The 13,864-nt window shown below is 44.1% G+C and overlaps 1 protein-coding gene across 5 annotated transcripts in view; it reads left to right on the top strand.

Annotated features, from left to right (window-relative positions):
• LOC104691130 (protein spinster homolog 2) overlaps nt 1-13,864 on the top strand; it is a 135,061-nt gene that overhangs the window by 100,235 nt on the left and 20,962 nt on the right. For all 5 annotated transcript variants that reach the window (XR_005603402.1, XM_039562943.1, XM_039562945.1 and 2 more), the window contains one exon: nt 3,421-3,519. Coding sequence is in view for 4 of the 5 variants with exons in the window: in XM_039562943.1 (XP_039418877.1) it covers nt 3,421-3,519 (99 nt within the window). In the remaining variant the exon portion in view is untranslated. The remainder of the gene's footprint in view (nt 1-3,420; nt 3,520-13,864) is intronic.

The following is a 13,864-nucleotide window of genomic DNA, read 5'->3' as shown; positions in this document are numbered from 1 at the left end:
GATTTGAAGGCAGGGTGAGGAATGCCTGGGATTGAGGGAACACAGCCCACTCCAAACCATCCAAGGGCAGCTGGGCCAAGGGCTGCAGGTAGAGGTGTTCTACTCCATGGTGTGCAGGGAGGTGGAAACCACAGCAGCTTCCTTTTACTTCATTTAGGAGTATCTTTCTTAGACAGTGTCTGCCTGGCTTTTGTGGAGGGTCTGTCTGGATCCCAGCCTTTCCCTTTTCTGAACAGCAGGGATATCTGGGCTATTTCCAGGTTCTGTCAGTGGCTGGAACACAGTTAGTACCTGTTTTCTTTGTCTTTGGTGCTGAAAGAGGCCAGTATGAATTGTCCTGACCCAGAAAGGGCAGCAGAGTGCTTGAGAGAGTAGAGTTTCTATTAAAGCTTAGACATAAACATCAGAACATACCTCTTTTCCTGGGAGAAGGGTAATCTCTCCTTGGCTTTCCCCATTAACTTTTTTCAGACCAGCTCCTGCTGGTTTCATCACAGGAAGGAGATGTCAGCAGTAATCCCTGGGCTTTCTAAACCTCTATTTAAAGAGCAGAGGTTTCCAAAGCTGCTTGGTCAGCCTCCCTGCCCATCCGCTGCGCTGCCTCCCTCTGAACCTTGAATAAGGGATGAGCCAGGACAATCCCACAGGCTTCCGCCTTGGCTGCTGTGGCTCTCCCACCTCCAGTTTCTGTGGGATGTCCAAACCAGGCCATGTATGGTTTGAATTTAGGTCTATTTTAGTATTGCAATGCCCATTTAGAGCTGTAATTTACTGCTGTCTTCCTAGAACAGTAGATGTTTGCTACCAACTGCTTCCTGTCCATCAGAACAAAATGCTTTTTGAGTAGGGATCGGGTGGAGTATTTTTTGTGTGTTTTGGAGGTGCTGGTTTAAGCTTTTTTTTTCTTTCCAATATCTTTTTCAAGGATGTCATGTTCATTTGCTTGCTACATGTTGGTTTTTTTCTTTGAGGGGAGTGTTTGTCTCTTGAATTCCAGACCCAATATACCAAGTTTTAGCACTTTATGGTGTTTCAACCATCAATAACTTCTTCAGTTAAGCTGGAAACTGTATTCCTACTTGCAAAACTATGTTTGCATAATATAGCTACACATGCAAAATTATGTCTAATATATGTGTGTGTATTCATGTGTATAAATATTTATATATGCATGCACACATATGATACAGGTATCATCATTAAGATTTCTTCCTCTAATTAGCATCAATTCACTACCACTCCCTGAAAGTGGATAATTTTTAATAAATGTGCCTTTTCCTTTGTCCTTTTGCTACAAAAATGGATAGAATACAGAACCAGGCAGGCTTTCTTCTCCAGATTTGTTAACATAAACTTTACAGAAAGAAAAAATATTTTTGGTTTCAAATTCCATGTTTCATATTTATGCACATCTCTCAAATTAGGTAGAATTTCACTTTATCTACTCAGATGCCCTTTCCCAAAGAGCTCTTGCAGAATGCTTCTCCACTGTCCCTGTGTGAACTGGGGCCAGGTGGGAAGAACAAAAATAACTCACTCTTAATTTTTCTTTTCTTCTGTCTGATCTATCTAGGTTGCATCCATTATCTGCTTCTTTGGGGAGTGGGAATGAATTGTGGGGCTCTCCTACTGTTCACAGCCTGACCTTCAGCACATTTCTGTGTCTCTAATGAAGTTTAGAGCTAATTTTCCTCTTGGGATTTCTTTCTTCAAGTCGTGTTCTGAGTTCCTGGAAGCAAAAGGAGGACGGGGCCTGACATCCACAGCTGGGTGGCTGCTCTGGATCTGAACATACCTTGCTCTTCTGTTGCACAACAGAAGTTGAACAGGGTGCCTGCTTAATACGTGGCATCAAAGTGCATTAGCAGTGTGCATTTGCAGCTTTGTCAAAGCAGGGATGAAAGAACTGGCAGGTCATCTGAAAGCACATGGTAAAACCCTAAGGAAAAGCATTTAATCTAATTTTACCCGTAATTCGGAATTGTCTGTGCTTGGAATGAGATGATAATTTTAAACAGGCATCAGTTTTTTTCTAGTGTGGATTTTCTCAATGCTCTTTCTTTAGTTTCTGGTTTTTATGGTAATTCTTTCCACTGCAGACAGGGCAACTCCCCTTCCCTGTGAGGAATTGTTCAAGCACTGCAATGTGCTTTAGTCCTGTGCCCTGAGTGAGTCCTCCCTGCCAGTCAGTTCAGGTAAAGGATCTCTGTGTAGCTCTGGCTGGGGATGGGCCAGTCCTGAAATGTCACATTTAATTAATAAATGACTTTGGGAAAGGATTGCAAGGATCCTGGCAAGGCAGGACTTCTAAAGAAAGACTGAAGACAGCCCATCAGAGAGAAAGTGGACAAATAAAAGGGATCATGGTCTCCAAAGAGTTGAACAAGAGTCATTCCTGTTAGAGCCACAGGAAAAGGCACAATGAGATTCAGTGCTTACAGGCAGAAACAAAGCTCACTTGGATTTAGAGACCTATTGAATTCTTCATTACTTCCAGCCTTTAAATCAAGACAGGATCAATTTATAAACCGGGATATGTGGACTTGATGCAGCTGTCCTTAGCCAGCGTCTTTAACAATTTATGCAAGAGACAATTACTTTCTTCTGCCTCTAAAAAGTGTATTCTAAAATTAAGGTCATTCCACAGGTCAGGGGGTTGCTGGGTTTTTTTATTTTTTAATTTTTCATCCCCGTCCATGGTTAGGGCTCTGTTATCTGTGAGCTCTAGTCCCTTCATGGGGAAGTAATTTATGTTTTCCACTGCTCCTGTGTAATCTGACTGATTCTGCATGACCTGGCTAAGGGTGTCATGTCCTATTAGAGACCAAATTACAGTATCTTGGCTGTGGAAAATTTTCCTAACATGACTTTGTCACTTTTCACAAATGGAATCACAAATTTTTGAGAAAAATATAAAGTAGCTGGAGATGGAGTGGGAAGGGAGGATGCATGACCGTGACCTTTCATACTGATGTAGAATGCTGATGGTTTAGGAAACAAAGTAACTTTTATTGTGGAATAAACCAAATATCCCAGGTCACAGCACAGTCCTTGATTGGAAGGCTGGTGGTGTTGAGCAACCTTAAATTTCGTTCTCCCCACCAGCAAAGCAAAATACAGTCTGAGGAGCAACAGCAAAGTGTCTTGTGGGCAAAGCTGATAGTCTAAGCACTGCTGAGAGTGGAGCAGAGTGGGCAGAGCTTCCTTCCCTCAGCACCTGCCAACAGGAGAACTCCAGAGCAGGAAGGGTATCTGAGGCTCCCAGTTGCCTGAGCCAGCCATGGACTGGCCAGTGGCTCTGTCTGGGGTGGCTGGTTTGTTTTGTGCTGCCCTGGGCATAAACTGAGCAGTACAAGACAGAAGGGCAGGTTCTCATTTCAGCTTCCTTACCTATTTTTGTTTCTTTCCCCTTCTTTGCAGTATGTGGTCATTCCAACTCGCCGTGCAACCGCAGTGGCCTTGCAGAGTTTCACTTCACACCTCCTGGGAGATGCTGGCAGTCCTTATCTCATTGGATTTGTAAGTGCTCACAGCAGGCTCTGGCAGGGTTTGCTTTTGTTTCCGAACTGCTCATCTGAAATGCCAAGTTAGATCCTGCTGGGAAGGAAGGCCTGTCTTTGTCAGCAGAATGGGAAGTGCTGCAGAGCAGTGCAACTTTTTTTACCTGGTTGGGTTGTTGTGAGCTGCAGTTCAAACCGGGGGGGACCGCTTGGGTGTGGGTATAGGAGAAAGTTTCACGAAGGATGTCTGGACTTCAGGTGGCTCTCTTGAAAGCTGTTTATTGCATAGGCGAGGTTACAGCAGTTCAGGGAGTGGGTATCCAGAGCCAGCCCTACAGCTGCCAGCTCCAGCTGTGGGCATACCTGAAGCCACTTTCTGTTCATGTTACAAAGCATTAGAGACTTTTCTTTGCAGAGTATCTTAATACATAACAACCAATAAGCACCACACACAATACCTTTACATTTGCCTATAGCCTATCATAGCTACTACCATCACCATATTATAGTCATTATTATCCAATCACAAGAGTAAGTTACAATTTAAGCTTACAGTGGAAAATTCTCAGACCTCTCTTCTTCTTGCTACATCAACATTTCTTGTTTGCCTGCCATATTTCTCTTTTTGGTAAAGACATGTTTTCTATTTACTTATGCTCTTCTTGAGACTTATTTACTTGGTGAAAAACATGTCTTTGTTTGTAGTCACATACCTTTGTCCTATTCATAAAAATCTCCTTCCAACTCATCTCCAACCTTTGCCTTCTCAGTTATTCAGTGCTCAGTGTTTCAGCAAAACATCTTTTACTCTATATCAAAATTTGCTTCCATTTCTATCTCATCCTCAGTTCCTACATTCAGAGATCTTTCTGCCAAGCCTACATACCTGTGAAACTTTCTTACCAAACTTTCATCCTCTCCAACAGTGGGAAATAAGCTTCCACATTTTTTTAGCCTAAGGTGTTTATAAAGCTCTCAGGTGGCTCTGTAAAGAGTTCTTGCTGTGGTGTGCACATGGGGCGGATAGAAATTAGGTTGGAAGAGAGTCATGTGTGTGTTTAGCTGTTAACTGACCTCAGAAACCAAATACCTGTTTATGGGCAGCAACACACAGCTGTACCTGGTTTGTATGACAGTAAATCATAGAACCACAGAGTGTTCTGGGCTAGAAGGGACTGACAAGGATCATCCAGTCCAACTCCTGGCCCTGCACAGACACCCCAACAATCCCACCCTGTGTCTGAGAGCATTGTCCAAAGGCTCCTGGAACTCTGGCAGCCTTGAGACCGCGACCATTCCCTGAGGAGCCTGGTCAGTGCCCGACCAGGGGTTTTTATTAGTATTCCTTCCTGGGGTGTTCATTTCAGGTTCCTTTCTGTGACTGCTTCACTGGTTGGCCTTGGTCTGACTGGGGATCTCCCTTTCTATGCCACCATTATCCTATGGCAGAACAGAACAAGAGACCAAGCTCCAAAATCTGGCAGTCAGAGAATATTCACAGTTGAAAATAAAAGGCCTGGGAAATTTAATGAGGAGAAGAAATCTGGATGAACTGGGGAAATGTCTTTTCCCTTCTGTGGAGTTTGATGCATGGAGTTTCAGGGATCACAGATCATCATTTATAAAATATAGTAGCTTCCACAAAAATCCCTAGGTGACCCTGCTCATGGTGTGTTGAAAGTGCTGCTACCCAGGGATGTAACTGGGATCTTCACTGGTCCCATCACCTGAGAGACAGGACTTTGATGTGCTCCTCCAGCTCAGACACAGCTGCTGGGTGCTGTGGGGCTTTTTTATTTTTTAGAACCATCATTGCTTATCTATTCATCCTGTAGATGCCAGTGTGTGTAGCTACACATTTATTTATATATATTTAATTTTGTGAGTATATCTGTTTAAATATACATAAATGTTTACTCTTGAATGGCAGTGCTATGGCTGCTCTGTAGCCCTCTGAAGCACATGGGAAAAGGCGGATGGAGATAAGACTGAGAAGACCAAAGAAATGAGAAATCTCTCAAGAGAATAAAAATGCACAGTTTAGCTTACTCTTTATTTACTTCAATATTCTGGGTACCTGGAGAGAAATGATCTTATTTTAGAAGTTACTTGAAGTTGGCAAGCGCAAAGGAATTGCAGGAGAGGCTGCTTCTTGCAGGGCCGATGACGTGGGGAATGTGGGGGAGGAGAAGGAGACAGGCAGGACAGGGGCTGGAGATGAGGGCAGGGCAGGGGCAGGCCAGGCTGGCTCAGGTGACTCTGCTGCATGTTCATCCTTTTCCTTACATAAGAGGAAAGACATTCCTTACATGTCCAGGAGGAATACCTGGGACCCTGGATGATTGCAATTATTCTTGAAAGTTGCCTGGGAGTCTTTAATGTCATAGATTTTAAGTAAAGATCTTTGGTTGTAGAAGCAATGTGCCTTGCCCTCCTGGTATTCAGAGATAAAGCAAGTTGTGAGTTACTTAAGGATTCTTGGCTGAAATATGCATAGCCCCAACTTAATAGCAGCTTTAGGCTTTCTTTAGACTGGGAAAATATTAGTTATTATTTTGAATTATCCTTTTCTAATGCTGTAATTGTTGGGCACTTGTGATTTGGGAGGAGAGGGTGCAGGTCCAAGGCTCTGTGCAGAAAAGAAGGAGTGAAGCACTCATGTCATGGAAGGAGCCAGCATCCCTTTGTGCAGCCTCTTCTCTGGCTGGGCTGATTCATCCTCCCTCTGCTACCAGGATTGAAAGGTCAACTACAACTCCACATAACACAGGAAAACAAATACTATTTAAAGTGAAATGACAGCCAACTTCTGCACCAGAGCTAAGGCAAGCACTGAACCTGGGTGTTAAAAACCACAGGAATTTTCCAGCTGCAGTACAGGATGGAGACCTTCATGCAGCACTAAAACCTCACCTGGGCAGATTGCAGAAGGGGCTCAGAGTCTGACCAGGATTTTCAAGGCAGTCTATGAGGGCTGAGTAACCTAATCCTGCTGGATTTAAGGGAAATTTGGGAACCTGATTTCCATAACCCTTCTGGGATTCTCCACCCTGAGGGCATCAACTCCCACTGCTGTGACACCAGACTCTTCACGAGGCAGACCAAGAACAGGGGGTAGGTTTTGAACAAGAGCAGCAGAAGGCCCTGGAGGTGCCCAAGGAATGACTGGACATGGCACTCCGTGCTCTGGTCTGGTTTACAAGGTGGTATTCAGTCACAGGTTGGGCTTGATCATATCAGAAGTCTCTTTCCAACCTTAATGATTCTGTGATTCTGTGCACTGTGGTAACAGTCAGGCTCAGAATGGGTGAAACTCAGCCTCCTGATCACTTGGGTTCACCCAGGATCCTGGAGTTCTGCTGTGTCTTCCAACTGCTTACAGAATCCCCCTAAAGTTCCCTCACTAAATGATCAGTGCTTTGATCAAACATGGCTGGAATCCTACATGGTTTTTGTGAGTTTATAGTGAGATTCCCTCTAGCAGTGCTCTTATAAAGAACTGGCGACCCTTGTCCTTGTAGGGCTGAGCTGTGGCAGGCAGTTGTTGCTGCTGGATACCAATAAATATTGCACTGATCTTAAAATCCCCGTGTGGAACATAGAAGGTGCTGATCAGCCACAGCCTCAGGTGTGCAATTGCTGCCGTGCTCTGTAGTGTGTCCAGAGAGCTCAAGGTCACACTCAGACTTTCTGTTACTTCACCCCATTCCAAATCTTGCACTGCAGCTCCTTAAACCACCCAAAGCACCAAATACATATTAGTGTTTAACAGCTAAGTGGCTGGGAGCACATATGTGTGGCTGTTTTTAATGTCTCTTTAAATATTGATCACTTTTATTATAGTAAAAAGGGTTAAGATTGACTTACAGAGGAGTTATGCAAATGCAGCGTTAGGGTGGCTGCTGGAATTTGCATAAAGCTTTACTAAGTGGCAAGCTCTGAGATCAATTACTGTAAATCAGCACTGCCTGTTCATTTACAAATAAGAATAGGCATTGCTGCAGTATTTCAGTAGATGAGACAGCTTTTATTCCTAGAGCGCTGTAACTTTTTTCAGGACCTTTGTGATAACCAACCTGCAGAGTTTAAATAACTCCTTTTTAACAACTCCAGTGTCAATCCATGCTTTATTCTTGAGGCAATGGATGAGAAGTCTCACCTGCTCAGTGCATTACACTCAAATATCTGTTGTACTTTTCTGTCTTTGACTGCTCCCACTATGCAGACGTGATTGCTGGAGCACAGAAGAGTTAAGAGAAATGCCCTAAATCCCACCATTCATGTTGAGTATCAGATAAAGATTGAACTGCTGCCCTAGACAGCATTTCAGACTCCAAAGAGCAAGTGGAGGGAGGTGGCCACAGCATGTGAAATAGTTAACTCTTCTCAGGCTGCATCACAGCTCCAGCTCTTTATATCACTAATTCTGGTTAGGTCTTGGTTGCCCTTTAAAATAAAACAACTGTAAGTCCATGCTCCCATGTCCATCTGTACAGAGGCATGAACCTGTTTTCCCTGCTCAGGGTTTACATCATCCTCCTTGTTGTGTCCCCCTCCACTTCCTGACTGCTCTTCTGCTTCTGGAAATCTGAGCACAGACAAAAGGGGTTTTTTATTTCAAGGCTGTCTTGGGACTTTTTCTTTCCTTCCTCCAAGTTTGTAATTTGCTTCCTACCTGAGAACTTGCCTCTTCCACCTTTGCCTTGACTCTGACTGTGATGCCAACAGGACCTGCAGCAGGCATTGCTCTCCCTACATGTTCCAGGCAGGTGCTGCTGTGGGCACACACTGCCCTGGTGCTGCTTGCTCTCCTGTTTGCTTAAACTCTCTCTCATCTTCTCTGTGCAGCTGTTCGTGAAGGCTGGGGATGGAAACCAGTGTGTATCTGCTTGTCACCTGGCAACATTAACCTGTGAGGAGGGAGTTCTAAAGTGCCAAAGATCAGCTCTCCTCCATCAGCACCTTTTGGTGGGCTAAAACCTACTCCCTGGCCTCCTCTGATGGTGGTTCCCATCTTTCATGCCCTTCTGGGCTGTTTCAGTTTTACTGGAGGGACACCACCTCCAGCCACTGCAGGCCAGCTGAGCTGGCCTTGGCACCCTTCACTTTTCTCCCTTCCCCAGCTTTCCTGTGAGCAGGTTGATAAATCTAATGAGCTATTTAAGCAGCAAGAATGCTAATGACCTTTCTTCAGCAAGTAGTTAGCGGAGCAGTGTTAATTATCCCTGGTGCAGAGTATCAGGGCAGGCATATAAGCATTTCATTAGGGGCAAGGCAAGAAAAACAGTAGTAAATGCAGCAATTAAGATACTTTTCAATGAAAGTTTTAACTGGAGGCACAGATTTCACAGCGTCTTGGCCCAGTTTGAAACAGTCTTTTTGTTGATTTGGTTTGAAGGTGTTTACCTAACCAAGTATATCTGTATAGAAAGTAGCTCTATGTGTAAAGACTTGCCTGCCTGAGAAAGCAGAATTCATGTATTATGGTTTAAAATTCATATTTTATGGTTTAAAATGCTGTGGCTGCTTCAGAGTAGGACATGCTTACTCTGGAAGAACACTTTTTCCAGTTTAGTTTGCTAGATTAAAACAGGCCACAGCCCACTGGGAGTCAAATCCACTTCTGTCTGACTTAAAAACAGGGTAGTGCAATAAAGTGGATCCAGTTGGGATGTGATGTTGCAGTCTGCGTGTTCTGTTCCTGTCTGACCCATGCAGCCATTCCTCAAATATGGTCCATTGGGTGCTTGCTGGTGGTTACACAGTCCTGACTCTCCTGTCAAAGCAGGGATCAACTTGAGGTCAAAAAGGCAGTAATGTCCTGTAACAAAAATGTGCAAAATACTCTCCTGAGTATTTTGACAGGCATCGCTCTCTGTTTCATGGACCATCAGGAGATATTCCACTGCTCTTGAGGATGGAACACAGGTCTCTATCTTGTTGCCTTTTACAGCATGTTCTGATATAGTGTACCTGAGTCTGTATAAGCAGCATCTCCCATCCCCTGATAGAGCTGGTAGATGAAATGTGATACACCTTTATGGTTTTTATTGTTCTTTCTTTACCAAGTCCCAGCTGCTTGACAGGTGTGGTGTAACCCTGATGGCATCACTCCTCCTGTAGAGATCTCTTCCCATGTTCATGCTTGTGTATGACCCACACTGTGGTGGGTAAAATGGGACTTGGCCTTGCTAGTCTGAACATCTGCTGTGCTTGCCAGGGAAATAGTGTGAGGATGAGAACCTCCAGCCCCTCATCCTTATTACCTGTTTCTTCAGGGAGTAACTTTAAGTTGAGGATTTCTCTGGTCCTGACTGAGTAATTAAAAGCCTTTTTCATAGTGCACTGAAAGGCCAAATCTTTGACATAGCTGTAGCTGAAAAATAAGAGGAGAATTAACCACCTGGAGACCAATCCTCATGGGATTTATCTCTTCATTGCAACGAGCTAACAAGCTTCCCACTTCTTATGACTCAGCAACAGACAAGATTTAAGTCTGCCAGTAAAGTACCAAATGACTTCCCATCTATAAAATGCTCTGTGCCAAGGGTTCACAGCCTGCTTTGGTCTTTTTCCAGAGCTCTGTGCATCTGTCATGTTCATTACTTTGTTAGATGTACAGGTTCTCGGTATTTTCGATAAATATTTAATGTATGTGAAAGTATCTCATTAGAGAAAGCCCAGAAATCCAGAGCAGGTCATTGTTGCACTTGAGTATTTCAAGCTCTGTCCCATGTGCTCTGCTACTCCTCTGTGCACTGAAAACCTCCTTAAATAAGTGTTTTCTTCCTCTGAGCTGACAAGGATCCTGCACACTCCCAAGACAGGCAGTTTTCATGGTGCTGAGCACCTTTCAGAATGAAGTGTCCAGATTCTTTAACACAAGGAATCACTTCGCTTTCCTGGGATGTACGGACAGGGAAGGGGCCCATGCTGCCAGGAGAAGTGGGGACAGGGGTGCTGCTAAAGGACCTGTGCCACAGACCTGTTTGTACATGGGAATGGGCACCCCCATCCATCCCTGCAAGTTCACCTGCCTGGGCCCTGTCATGGGAGTTCCTCCACATTCCCCACGGTATTAGGCATCTCCCTCTGGGATCAGAGAAAGTCCAGTGTTAACTTAGAAAATCCCTGGGCAGACCACACTGGAGAGAAAGGCAGTTAATGACTTGAAGAAAAGAGACTTTTAACCCTCTCTAGGGCAAATGGGGCAGATGTTGCTCTCACCCCCAGATGTACCGACTCCATGTCCTGGCATTGCAAGCAGCACCCCTATGGAGCATCTCAATTTACTGCAGCCTTTTTCAAGGCAGCACCATGTATTTAATGCAGCCTGATCATCCTGGGAGGGGGAAAATATAATTTAAAAAAACAGGTTTACTTCCTGTTATTATAAATTGTTCCTTAAGCCATTTAGCACAGTGTAAATGCTTCTGCTCCCCCACAGGCCCAGCAAATTGTTTACATTATAAAATCCCTCATTTTTGCTTTGTCATCTTCATTTGCATTCATATTCAATTTTTTTAGAAAATCAAAGAAACCTTTCACACTCACTCTGACTTCAGAGTGGGTGGATCCCAAACCATTGGGGTTACAGGGAATACTGTGTTAAGGAACTGTACTGAAGTGATCAGCCAGGGAGCACTGGCTTGTATCAAACTGGTAGTCATGAAAATCAGGTATTTGTGCCAGAAATACCCTTTCATGTAGCAGGATTTGTGCCCAAGTGGCAACATCAGAAATTTAGAAAAGCCAGTTGCAGAGGAATTGAGATATTGACTCGGCAATGAGAGAGAGGAAGCGAAACAGTGATTTCAGAGATTGTTACCATTACACTGTGTAATTAATAAATCAGTTAATTTACCTGCCCAGGCTGTTCAGGAGAGACAAAACACAAAATCCAGATGCCTTCCTTGGGCTTCAGCCCACCTTGGCTTCTACTGTGTCCATGGCCTGTCCTCTGTTCCAAAGCACACACCACATGCTTCCCAAGAAAGTAACGAAGTTTCCCTTTGTTCCTCTGTTGTCTGCTGCACTCAGATGGAGACACAGTTGGGGATTTGGGGTTGGGATCATGCCCGTTGCAGCTGCACTGTTGGTTCTCCGGGAAGCAGGAGCTGTCTCCAGCTGGACTCCATCCAAGTGGCTGCCACCGGCTGAGCACACGCCGGCCGTGTTCTGCTGTAAAAATGCCTCAAGCTGAGGTTTATTTAGCAAAGTCATTCCTCTTGGTCTGAGCTCTGCGCTACACAGCGAGGGAGGAGATATGAACTTTCATAGTTATGTTGGTATCAAAGACTTGTGATTAGACTGCAGAGCAGCAACGGGACTTCCTTCTTGATTTTCCACCCCCACATTCTGCATAAATGTTTTGAAGCCTTTTGCCATCTCCCAGCTGGAGAAACAAAGGAAGGAATCCCACACATGACTCTGTGCTGCAGAGCTGGCACCGGCCACGCACAGCCCCCGCAGTTTGTTACTCATGTTAGAGAGAAGACACCAAAAATTATGCTTGATTGGGTCTTGCCAAATCACAGTTGGCCGGCTCAGGATGCTGTCATTGCGAGGAGTCTGGAAAGCCCAAAATTGGCAATACAAAGCAGACCATTTGGCAAACGGTGTGTCATTCTTGGAGCCCAGGTCTGTAATTGTGTTCTGTGTCCTCTTGAGGGGAGATGCCAAAGTTCCAGCCTTAGCAGGTGGTTTGTAACCGAATGGAACAAAAAAACAGAGAATGGTGACTTTTAACAGCAAAAACATATATGTGGGCCCTGATAAAATTCTGGAGTTAAGAGATGAAGACACTGGGGAGGGAATTATATGGAACCTGGATGAGGAAGCCCAGGAGGCTTGGTGGAAAGAATTATGCCTTGAAAGAAATATTTTTTTATAAACTGTGCATTTACAGAACGTGTTTGATTAAAAATGAAAAATACAGCAGATTTAATAATAACATGATTTGTTGCTATAAAATGTCAACACAGTGCCTTAGAAGGAAAGGTGTGGGACAAACTGCATTGGGAGATTTATTTGTTGGAGGCTTTACATTTTCAAAGCTGGTTTTTAGCCTAGAATGTCATGCCATCCATGAAGAAAGCAATCAGGAGCACATGCTTGGCTTTTCATCCTCTGCTGCTGACTTATCACGTCAATTTGTCAAGTGATTTATTGTCTGGTCCTTTTGGAGAATAATTGTATCCATTCCCAAAAATGAAAAGTGGTTTAGAATGTCTAGATTTCTATTTTAGAATATCCTCAATTCTGGCTATTGCAGCCTGACAGAGTGGTTGACTCAATGCTAAATTCTGGTTCATAATGAAGAGTAAGGGAAATGTTTGGAGTTAAGGTGTCTGGATACAAAAGGGAATTAATGACCAGCTGATGTCCCTGTCTCCTGGGTGCAGAGAACATTCTGCTGCTTTTTTGGGGGTGCATTCTTTTCACATACAAGTCTTGTTGCTATTTTTTAATAAATCTCTCAGACTAATGGTCAGTGTTATTTTCCTTCAGTCTCACATGAGAATTGTTTGTAGCACTCTTGTTTTTCTTTGTGTCTTTTACACTGTGAATAAAGTTCTTTTTGAGAGGACTAGAACTCTTCTATATCCCAAGCACTGAAATTTTCTCCTCATCCTTTCTAGGGCAGGGAATGAAACAGAGAAATCAGGCTAAAACCCTTCAATTCTTTCTGTAGTTACACTCTTCCAGTGTTAATTCACTCCCCTTTACTTGAGAGGGCTCCATCCTGTAGGACAGACCTCAGCTCCAGCATGTGCAGTGGTGTCACTTCCAGCACTGGGCTGGCAACTCCTCCTTTCCGTCCCTCCGTGGGAGCCAGGCTAAGCTGTGAGAGGGGCATAAACACACTGAGACCTCCAGTGCTCCAGAGTCTCCCTGCTAAAACACACCCAGTGACCTGTTCTTTTGAGTCCCCATGAGCATCATCCTTCTGGGACCTTCTGTTGTGCTTGGCTCTGCTGAGGCATCTCTTCACACACATTTACCTTCCAGGTTTCTGCAGAGTGTGAGTTGGTGATTTCTCCTGCATGTCACAGTTCCTCTCTTCACTGTCAATATTTAAGTCTTGAATGCCAGAACTTGCTTGTAGGTTGTGTTTGACTCCAACTTTTCTATTACCAGTAATGTGGCAGTTTAAAGTTGCTGCACAAGCTTTGGCTATTTCTGGAACTGATTTGCGTGTGTGCACAGCATTAGGATTTTATGTTGCAAATTCCTTGCAGTCTTTTGGTATAAACTAGTGTTTCTCCCCCAACAAAAGGTCATGGATAAAACCAGAGCTGGACATTTAAATACCCAATGCCTTGAGACCTACCCCAACTGCTGCTACCTCTCTGTTGGATTTA

This window comes from Corvus cornix, chromosome 19, assembly GCF_000738735.6.
Source record: "Corvus cornix cornix isolate S_Up_H32 chromosome 19, ASM73873v5, whole genome shotgun sequence".
Classification (NCBI taxonomy): Eukaryota; Metazoa; Chordata; class Aves; order Passeriformes; family Corvidae; genus Corvus; species Corvus cornix.
This window is presented reverse-complemented; position numbering and strand designations above follow the sequence as displayed.